This window comes from Macadamia integrifolia, chromosome 11 (genome assembly GCF_013358625.1).
Source record: "Macadamia integrifolia cultivar HAES 741 chromosome 11, SCU_Mint_v3, whole genome shotgun sequence".
In the NCBI taxonomy this organism is placed as follows: domain Eukaryota; kingdom Viridiplantae; phylum Streptophyta; class Magnoliopsida; order Proteales; family Proteaceae; genus Macadamia; species Macadamia integrifolia.
Window position 1 is genome coordinate 27,808,395 of NC_056567.1, and position 10,897 is coordinate 27,819,291.

The 10,897-nt window shown below is 37.4% G+C and overlaps 2 protein-coding genes across 3 annotated transcripts; both read right to left on the bottom strand.

Annotated features, from left to right (window-relative positions):
• Positions 1-412: 412 nt before the first annotated feature.
• On the bottom strand, positions 413-7,184 carry LOC122094040 (long chain acyl-CoA synthetase 8). 2 transcript variants are annotated; one of them, XM_042664640.1, is made up of 12 exons: positions 7,027-7,184; positions 5,806-6,442; positions 5,635-5,715; positions 5,273-5,545; positions 4,829-4,960; positions 4,571-4,744; positions 4,217-4,446; positions 3,110-3,227; positions 2,206-2,337; positions 1,849-1,983; positions 936-1,142; positions 413-735 (listed from the first exon to the last, which is right to left on the bottom strand). In XM_042664640.1, the coding sequence occupies exons 2-12, from the start codon at positions 6,349-6,351 to the stop codon at positions 571-573; spliced, it is 2,193 nt and encodes a 730-aa protein (XP_042520574.1). In that variant the 5' UTR covers positions 6,352-6,442; positions 7,027-7,184; the 3' UTR covers positions 413-570. The 2 variants fall into 2 exon arrangements, with proteins under 2 accessions (XP_042520574.1, XP_042520575.1); XM_042664641.1 differs by having other exon boundaries at positions 7,011-7,169.
• A 2,399-nt stretch (positions 7,185-9,583) lies between these two features.
• Positions 9,584-10,539, bottom strand: LOC122094418 (18.2 kDa class I heat shock protein-like). The gene has a single exon (XM_042665216.1). It carries the CDS (start codon positions 10,240-10,242, stop codon positions 9,757-9,759), a length of 486 nt encoding a protein of 161 aa, XP_042521150.1. The 5' UTR covers positions 10,243-10,539; the 3' UTR covers positions 9,584-9,756.
• Positions 10,540-10,897: the final 358 nt, after the last annotated feature.

Sequence of the window (10,897 nt, forward strand, 5' to 3'; positions counted from 1 at the left end):
ATTTCTTCCTCACAGAACACCACTGCTCCACCCGTCCTTCACAACCCTGCTCCAGTCCCTGTTCTTCCACCCAACCCCCCTCCCTCCCTCAAACCCAGGCACCTTGATCGCCTTCTTGGTGTCGCCCATCCAAGCCTCTTCCAGTGTCTTTAATCCTTGGGTGCCTAGACGCCGTGAGAGCTATGATTCCCAATGCCCAAAAGGAAAAGTTTACATAGGGTCTTGCACCTGTGAAGTCCGTCCGTTTCTAGTATTTGGAGGTCACAAATGCAGCCCAAGAATATAAACATAATGTGAATTGATGATGGCTGCTCAAATGACCTAACGGCTAATTCACCTGAATATTCCATTTTACCGGTGGGACCCATCCCGCACACAATGGCATTCAAGGTAAGAAAGAAAACAAAAAATATTGTCACATAATTATGAGAATTTAAATTGAAAACATCACATAAAAGTTCACAGAAATTAACAATGTCTTTCTACCAACAAAAAAAAAGAAGGATAAATGTCTCAGCTGTACTGAAAACTGTTAGCTCAAGAAAGGCAAGCAAAGATGATTTAACTGCTTCACTCATATAACTTTTGAAGCTCATTTTTGAATTTAGCCTTTAACTGTTCCCTCTTTAACTTGAGAGCAGCAGTTACTAATCCAGACTCTGGTGTCCATGGGTCTGGCAAAAGCTTCATTTTTGCTGGAAATTCAAACTTGTCAAGCTTAGCAGCTTTTGCCACCTGCACACAACAATAACAAACTCTGAGACTTTTACCAAAAAAAAAAAAAAAAACTGAGACATATCTCATCTCTCTCTCTCTCTCTCTCTCTCTCTCTGTGCATAGGGGGTCTATGGAAATTCTACAAAGAGTATAGATTCCAGACTCTTGATAGAAAGTTAAGGCTTGCATATTTTGTTTCCAGCAACTTGTAGACTAACCTTGGAAAGAGATTGCTGGACCTCTCGAACTACTTCATCTTTGAGGCACAGATCTGAAAAGTCTTTGTACTGAATACCAGCCCCCTGGGCCCAGCTTTCAAGGGCCTTCTGTGAAGGGACTATCAATGCTACACAATAATTGTGAAAAGGATCTGCATAGACCATGATACTATCCACATAGTTGCTTGACATTAGTGCTGCCTCAACCTGAAACCAATGATAACAAACAATTCAAATATTTTAATCTGAAAAAATTGTATGAAACCAACTCAATTTGATTACTTCAATGACGTTATAATGAAGAAAAATTCCTAGATATGACAGTTGTAACTTCTCCGACCATCAACCAAGCCATCCAATGCAGTGGACCCATAGTGTAAAGCAATTGGACCCAGTGTATTGAATGGCGGGATTGAATGTGTTGATCGGCTAGCTATCCCCTGTACCCGTACCACATATGTATGCAGGGATTTATCTGCTTGCAATAATGCTAGTCCACCAAAAGCATAACACCACATGCTGGATGGTTAATGATCATCCAACATGGTCAGTTTCTTATCTTCTAGGTTAGACCCATTGTGTTTTGAACTGAAATGTGTGATGTATTTGTATCAGTAGGCAAGGTAGGACTTTCTTTACTCTGATCATCATTCCATAATAAGGTTCTAAAACTCAGGATCAGTCAAAGCCGATACTAATTCGATACCAATCCAGATTGTGGCCTGGATCGGACTGTATCGCACAGATTTACCACTGCTTTTTAATACACCCTCAGGCCTTACCTGTGTATCAGGATCGGGGATCAGTCAAGGCCGATACCAATCCGATCTGATCCGAGTTTTAGAACCTTGTTCCATAGTGTAAGCATAACGACACCTAATTTTGTGGTAATTCATAAAATTTCCATATGCACCTTCCCAAGGGAAATGTATTCTCCATGCTGAAGTTTGACAATATCTTTCTTTCTATCAATGATTTCAAGGCATCCATCAGGGTGAAACTGTCCAATATCACCAGTGTAAAACCATCGCAGACCATTCTCATCCACCTGTTACATTACATAATCAGACTGGCTTAGATATGAAAGTAAAGATGAGGGGACCACTCCTCGAAAGGGGCCTCAAAAGGACCTGCCTTGTTTTTCTAAGGCAGCCCTAGGGCTTCTGGTGGTTGACCTTGAATACAAAACAGAAAAGGTCCTTTAGCATCTACTTCCCTTAGAATTTCCACTAAATTAGGATGTTAAACAAATAAAAATGCAACAACTTACTTTGTACACCTCTGCAGTTTTAGCTTCATTTTTGAAGTACCCTGAAGTTACACTGCATCCTCCAATTAGAACCTCACCTCGTGGCATTGGTTTGTCAGAAATCCTATAACCCCCCTCTTCCCAGGAAACCAGCTGTGAAAGTGGATGGAACACCAGAAAAAATTAGAATCTATTGAAAAACATTAGTTTCCATGGATAAACTAAATTTGATGTGGACAGTGGACACTGTTCAGTGACCTACAGGATGGAATTTTCCCCCAAGTTTGCAAAAGGAAAAATACGGACTCGAATTAAATGAATTTACATTAGTCACAAATAACAAACATCAGAGAGGGGAAATTAGAAAAGAGAGAGATAAATAAGGCAACAATGGGACGATAATTATCTTCCTTTATACCAAACAATGTATCACAGTAATATATAGAAGTTAAGGATTATTTCTTGTCCTTGTGTACACACACAAGAGGTCCTTGAAATCATTATTTGCTCTCAAGTGGGAACAAATAAAATAAGAATTTTAAAGAAAAAACCACAAGAAATTCTTGGAAGGGCCTCAAACATAAGTATGCAACAATAATTCCTACTTAATATTATGCATAAATTTAAGATAGACAGGGCATTACATGTATCATGATTACTAGTGGTTTACTGGAGCTGTTAGTTAAGTACAATTTTGCTTCCAACCAACCTAATCATAGATAACCAACATCAAATCTTACAACTTTCCCTTCAAGAGATTACAATTACATTATGGTTGTGCCCATGCTTCTTTTACCACAGCTCTTATTAAAGAACCACAAACACAGATGCAGACAGAGACAGTTGCTTTCTTTCTTTCCCTATTTAGTTATGCTTACAAAAAAAGATGCACCGGCACAAACACACGCGAGAGAGAGAGAGAGACCTTAATGTAAGCGCAAGGAACAGGTGGACCCACACGACCCACATTGTCATCATCCCATTCAGAAAATGTTGCTCCAGCACATGTTTCAGTCAAGCCATATGCCTGACCTATAGGAGCCCTGAAGAAGGATACCATGTTAGTGTAAATTTATGGGGCATTAGATTCAAGAAGGAAGAGAAAATAAAAACGTAGAAAATTTTAATGACAATGAAAGAATTAACACCCCAACACCCACGCACCCCCCCCCCCCAAAAAAAATATAAATAAATAAATAAAGGGCAGATGTGGAAGCCCTTTTCTGGAAGATTCATCCAGGATTTATTTTGAACCACAGAAAATTCTACCGGTCCCCTTCAACATGTTGGGCCCATTTTGATATACGCATAATCTCATTAAACTTGCGCTCATGAGCATTAACAATATTGCTTCAAGTTTACCAATAATATTTATTCTCCATCTACCTCTTCAGCTGATAGTACACTACTCTGTCACAAAAATAATTCATGACCAACTCCATGTATTTCAGCCCAAGATTTTGAAATGATGCAGCAAACTGTAAAACCTTTGTATTGTAATGTCAATCAATAATCATTATCATGATACAAGCTTTTCAACTCCAATTAGATACATTAAAAGCTTTCCAACTCAGCACTGAGACGGCTGTCCAGGTGTTTCCATGATAGTAGGATAGGGAAAACTCCACACAGAGAGAGAATGTGCAAACTATCATAATAAGCAATAAGTACAGTACCCATGAACATAATATGTGAAGGAAATTCAAAAAACTTAGTGCATAAACAAACAATAATCATTTGAGCACTTTGAAATGTTACAGCATTATTTTCATGATGCAAGAATGGACCGTTACAAATAAAAAAAAAATGCTGCATACCCTCCTCTATCTAGCTAAATCTTATTTTTGGGATCCACTAAAGTCAGAGACCTCATATCCATGTCAGACTCTAACACCCACACCCATATCCATGTCATGGTGAGAAGCTGACATGCCATGACGGCTTTGATGAATAAACCATCATAAAACTAGAAGAAATAAACAAATTTTCAATAAAGCTGCCATAACTGGGATTAAAAATAAAAAGCAATTACCCAACACAGATATTGATGAAGCGTTGTGTATCACCAGACAAAGGAGCTCCACCACAAATCATAAATCGTATATGCCCTCCCAGAATAGAGCGTATTTTTTTAAAAACAATGGCATCCCACGAAACTTTTTCTAGTCCCCAAGCTCCAAGCCAGCTTCCCTCAATAGCTTCTAGTCTGCGTTTAAATCCAATGTTGAAAAGTTTTTTTGCTAACCCACCCTTCTCCTCAACCTACATTAAAAAGAATATAAGTAACTCATTGAAGTACCTTAATGAACATCAAGTCACAGAAAGGCACTGCATAATAAGGCCTCAAATAGCATAAGCTATTAAATCAGACAAAGCTAGCTCAAACCTTGTTCAGCACCCCATCTCGAACACGATCTAAAATAGCTGGAACTGCAGCCATAAGGGTGGGCTTCAACACAGTTGCATCTCCTAACGTCCCTTTCTTAATTTTACTTGAGGAGTCAGTTAAGGTCAACGCTGAACCGTAGCCAATTGCACAACCCGCAGACAGCATCACAGCCTAGAGAAACAATACATATGAATTTAGCATAGAACCAATAAATTTTAATTTCTACTTGATTTCAACAAGGATTTGCATAAAGACCTCAGCTGCAAGTTCAAACACATGTGCTAGGGGCAAGTACGCCAAGTAGACATCGCTGCTGCCTAGTCCAGGAATCACTGTCATAACAGAAGCTGTAGTCGCTACAATGTTGCCATGAGTAATCATAACACCCTTCGTTTCAAACATAACAAAGTATTAGAACATCAGGAAACTTCACCCATCAACATGTTATTACACAGGCTTCAGTAGTAGCAGACAAACAATGCATTATATTTTTGAAAGAAGCGTTCCTCAGATTTGGAGCCATCCAATTCAATACTGATTTTGGCAAGTATTAAAAATCATTTTCTTTTCAGTTTATTGTCATGCCATTAATTGTCAAGAATCAGGATATTCTACGCAAGCTAAGGTACTCATGGTGCGTCTTGCAAAACAACAGTTTCCAGTTTGTGAGATGCAACGGAATTAATGGCTGGAACCAACCTTCGGTAGCCCTGTACTGCCACTTGTATACATGATTACTGCAATATCAGATTTGGAAGGAAGTCTCGCAGGAGTAGTATTTGCACGCCCTTGCTTCTCCACTTCAGAGAAAGATGAAACCGTCCAATTGCTTATACTAGCTAAGAGATCCGTAGGAATAGCAGATCCATCATCTTCAAAGTAAATGATGTTTTTAATAGTTTGAAGACTTGAGCTTATGGCAGCCAATTTTTTCAATTGCTTGCAGTCACAGATCAAGGTTGTTATTTGAGTCTGCCAAAAATGAGTGTTAAAATGACATAAAATCAATGCTGATTCACCTCCAGAACAGAAAAACTTTACAGAAATGATAATGTTCCCACCTCATTAAGTGAGTGGATCAGGGCATCTTCTCCCAGAGTTGCATAGATTGTGACAACTGTAACATTCTGGCGGAAACACCCCTGAGACGAGGAATTACATGTTTATAAACATTAGTGAAGGAAGATTAAAAAGAAAACACACTGCAGTTAAGCATAAATTAGCTAGACTACCTGAAAAGCAAGGAGCCACTCTGCTCGAGTTTCAGCAAAAATTGCAGCAGGACTATTCATATTGTGACCCAATTTAACTAGACCAGATGCAAAGTTGCTAGCACGATCAAATGCCTCTCCATATGTTATCCATTCATACTCTCCCAAATGGACCTTTTCAAACTTCCTTCCATCCTTGGCTGTGATTTCCTCTTTAGCGATGAGCTTTCTTGAACCAAGGAATCGAAGCCAAGCATGCTTTTTACATGATTGCTCAAAGAGAGCTGCCATGGTTGTGGCTCCTTCCCATGGAACTTCAACCAAATCAGTGAATCTAGCATTGCGCATTGTATAACCTCTCTCACCACCAACCTCTACTGTCACCCCTCTTTGTTTTACTTTTTTCTTTCCGACAATTGCCATGGAAAACAGTATTGCGAGAAGACCAAGAACAACCGCACCCACAATCCCATACAATCCATAGCTTTTCCCAAACAAAAGGTACTCTCCCTCAGCCAAGCTTTCCAACAATGCTGACCTAAAATGGCTTTGCTCAGAATCTCCCATAGTGTATAATTATGAAAGGATTTTATAATTTTTGGGGGATACTTATATATGGATTGGTTGCATGTCTTTTTAGAAGTGCAGAAATGGATTTCTGACAAAAAAAGAAGAAACTAGGATCAGCGAAAAAAAATATTCCAAATAGATAGAATATCAGAAAGGAAGCACATTTATCATCTATCACAAAAATGATAGTTTGGCACAATAATCAATTTCAACATGCTTTAAGAATGATACAATTTGAATTCAATAGTAGAATCTGATATCATCATGTCAGCACCACATCCAGCAGTTAGGGAAATAAATTTACATTCTATCTAATAACATCAGACACCATAGACAGGGTAATATCACCTCCCACTCTCTTTCACTCTTATCTTCTCCATTACAGAAGTTAATATACACGATCAATTTTCAATGAAGACAGTATAGATTGCCTTAAAAAAAGTGACTATTTGAGATGAATTTTCCATCTCTGTATAAAAATTGAAATCAAAGATAAAATATGAAATCGCCAAGACGAATCATGATCAGAGAATAATTGGATTATGTTCATTTTTTCCGCAAACAAATTCCTGCACATGATTATTTACCGAATCGAGAAAGAAAAAAAAAAAAATCGAAATTATACTACAAACAGGAAAGAAGAATCCAAATCATACGATGTTGTCTTCGCACCTCCAACGAAGGAGATCAAAATCGAGATAATATCCAACTGCTCTGCTTCAGTGCTTCTTCCTCTCTTCCTATAAGCTATTAGTGGCTGCTTCTTTCTCGGCAAGGGATACACATCCGCACTCTATTGAAGAGAATAACCTCATAATCCTCCAAGAATAACGAGTCCCTCCATTAAGCGAAATGACCGTTATACCCAATGCTAATCTTTGATTGCCGTTCACTTTCCGTTGCCCTGTTTGTTTAAAATGGAATATATAAGTGTTTTTTCTAACAAAAAAAGGGTGCACGGAAAGAGAAAAAATGAAAATGGGCTAGAATTTTGTGAGAAATAGAAGAAATAAGAGGAAGAGAGAGACTGATACAAAACAATTTTATATTAAATGACTTTGTCTGGTAGTCATATGGGGGCTGTTGGGGGTTATGATCGTTACCATAGAATAGGTTGTCAATTCCAAACCCAATCGAGTACAATATATTAATGACTCAAATTGGATTGTCTTGATTAATAAACTTTCCGACAAGTGTATAAACAAATAGTACAATGCAACCACCTAACCTGATGAGTTCTTGATTGGCCTGACACATTTATAAATCCGACCTAAATCAGCTTCTTTAAACCTAACTTAGCCCAACTCTTTTTATACTACTTGAAATCCTTAGTTTTCCACCAATAAAATTGAAAAGTAAAACAAAAGTCTAAATGGATTTGTTATAATTTTCAAGATAAATAAACATTTTTAACAATAGAAAATTAAATTTAAAAGCAAAATTTATGTGATTGTAATGATGAATTAATGTTGGATATGCTTAGGACAAAATTGTATTTTCAGTGGAATAAACTTGAATACTTCAACTATTATATTAGTGTTGGAAAAACCCTTTAATGTCCATTTAGAGATAAATAGATCCATAGCTCGACTATAAGATCCAATTATGATATATTTATGACAATCCAATTATAGATCAAAGCCAACCAACCCGATTATAAATCATATTATATCTACACTCCTAAAATTTGATCAAGCCCAATTAGGCCCAAGACACCGACCGATTGACAACCCTACCTTGAATTACAAAGGTCTGATAAGTTTTCAACCATTTATATAAACTTTCATATTTGTTATAATTTGTGGTAACAAATATAAGTTTCCGATTTTTTTACGTTTGTATTTCTCTCTGTTAAACAGACAGCCTAAATATTAATGATAATTCCACCAAAGTGGGGGCGTTTCCGGTAATACAGGAGACGATCCAAGAGGATACAGTACCGTTATCCTGATTCCTGACGTATGACTCTCGCATAATCTTGAGGGTTCATGACATGTTATGTAGTTGCGCTTTACGAAATCAATAACGTGTCGATGAAGAAGAGGAGATACATTTCTCAGGAACTTTGACTGGTTTGCTTTTCTCAATTTTGGAGCCATTCTGCAAAGTCAGGTCCGTCGTTCGCGTCCCTCTCACGCTTACTCTAAACGACGTCGTCTTGTCCTCTACCACAGAATTCCAAGTGAGATCATGAGTTGAAAGCAAACAGTTGACTAGGAATGCAATTTAATCCAAATTTGAGTAGAATTCCATGCCGTGTAGACTTGTGTTCTTGAATTTCCTCACCAATTGTTTCAAATCCACAGTTTTCTGATATATATTTTTTAACTTTATCTTGAATTCTTGATCATAAAAATATCCGTTTCAATATATTTTAGTGATAATTTCAATGAAAAGATTATTTTGAGACCTATAATGAAAGCAAGAGGTGTCAGACTAAAGTCCAGAGCCCAACATTAATCTCGTATGAGAGTACGAAACTACGTATGGTTCAATCTGATTAACCACAATCCTAAGAATCAACCCATGACTTGGAGTATATTATGTATTATCATCTTGTTGGACATTGTCATTATAATTTGAATAAAGTTACAATATTCATCTTCACGCCTCTCAATATTGTTTATACTAAAAAAAAAAAAAAAAAAAAAAAAAAAAAAAAAAAAAAACCATCACTATGAATATAGAGAAAAAAACCTTAATCCAAAAAATACTACACCCTTGCTACACAATGGGCCTCCTACCCCAATTGTAACCTCACGACCAACTTACCAACTAACAAAATCATTGTCTAACTGTTGAGATGCTACACCAGTATTCCCTAAATTAAATATGTTGAGATGCTACACCAATATTCCTTAAATTGAACTGTGGTAAAATATAAAACAACATTGTGCACCAACATTTTTTTCAAACTAGGATTTTAAGACGAGTTTTATTACAAGTGTAATATCCCTTATGCATAATGAAAGGCCGTAATATACCACATGTGTGAACCTCATTAAACCTTTCTATTATATAATTTTATTTATTTTTATATTTGTTAATGTTTGTTATAACTATATTAAATTCTAATGTTTCTTCATGTTTGTTATAACAATATTAAATTCTAATGACGTCGTCTTATCTTCTGCTACAAGATTCCCACTGAGATCATGAACGAGTTCAAGACTTTCAATCATATATTATGAAGTGGCAGAACTGTATCATATGGAAATGGGGATTTCAGTGGATTAAACGATTATTTTTATTCTCATAAAGCATTGCAGAGACTACCAAACCCTAGCACAGACAGTTCACAAACACAAGCAAAATTTACATGAAAAACGCCATTAGTAGACCACACAAGCATCATCCAGCACACATTAGGGTTTTATAGGTTGGCAATGGAGGAGGAAGTATTTAGCCGGAGATATCGATGGTCTTGACTTCAGGCTTCTTCTCCTCTTCCTTGGGGATAGTGACCGTAAGCACTCCGTTCTCCATGTTAGCCTTAATCTGTTCCATCTTGGCGTTCTCAGGCAACCTGAATCGTCTCAGGAACTTGCCGCTGCTCCTCTCCACACGGTGCCACTTGTCATTCTTCTCTTCCTGCTCCCTGCTCTTCTCTCCGCTAATCTGGAGGACTCTTCCATTTTCCACCTCTAGCTTCACTTCTTCCTTCTTCAACCCAGGGAGATCAGCCTTGAATACATGGGCTTGAGGAGTCTCCTTCCAATCGATTTGAGTACCGGCGAATGCAGAGGTTTCACGAGCCGAATTGGGAGATGAAGTAAGAGAATTGTTGTTGTTGAAGGGGAAGCCCTCGAATGGATCCCAGATGTCAAGCGAGAATGGATCGAAAATGTTGCTTCGGCTACCACCGAAAATGCTTGGAATCAGAGACATTTTCTAGCTTACGAATATCAAATCAGAACTTCTACAAACGTTGGTCGATGATTCGATAATGACTAAGGTCGACACCGTCAAGGACTTTATATAAAGATGGAAAGAGGTTTTCCAGAAGCTTCAGTGGGAATTCGGCTTTGTGGCTCCTCGTCCTCTGGTTCTGATAAAACATTTCTACATTTCTCTAGTAACTTCCATGGAAACTGATTCGGTAACTGTGTTTCTACAGTTCTCTAGTAACTTCCATGGAAACGATCACGGCCAATCCATAATCTACTCTGATAATGCACATCAAACATAACCTAATAAGTTTCACAATCTTCTGGAACCCTGTTACGGTCCAAGAGAATTAATGTAGGTTATGGTCATAGATTCCCTCACATTCATGGGTTTCAGTATGGATATCAGAATCGATGCATATCACTCACTTTTGCCTTTATTTAAATATATATTTTTTACTGTTTTACCTTTAAAAAGATATGGATAACCAATTTTGATTAATCAGGTATCAATTTCGGTCTCAATCAATACTTATACAATATGGTCAATATGATACCAATACTTGAATCATGCTCACATTGTAAACCGAATTATTGGGTTGCATTCTTCATCACTTGTCACCTCCAAATTTATCTTTCTCACACAATTTCATGCT

Coding starts and splice junctions, on each gene's coding strand:
- LOC122094040 (XM_042664640.1), bottom strand. CDS start 6,351: ATGGGAGATTCTGAGCAAAGCCATTTTAGGTCAGCATTGTTGGAAAGC. Junction 4,745..4,828: donor TGTTTGAACTTGCAGCTGAG/GTCTTTATGCAA, acceptor TTGTTTCTCTAG/GCTGTGATGCTGTCTGCGGG. Junction 1,143..1,848: donor AATACATTTCCCTTGGGAAG/GTGCATATGGAA, acceptor CATTGGTTTCAG/GTTGAGGCAGCACTAATGTC.
- LOC122094418 (XM_042665216.1), bottom strand. CDS start 10,242: ATGTCTCTGATTCCAAGCATTTTCGGTGGTAGCCGAAGCAACATTTTC.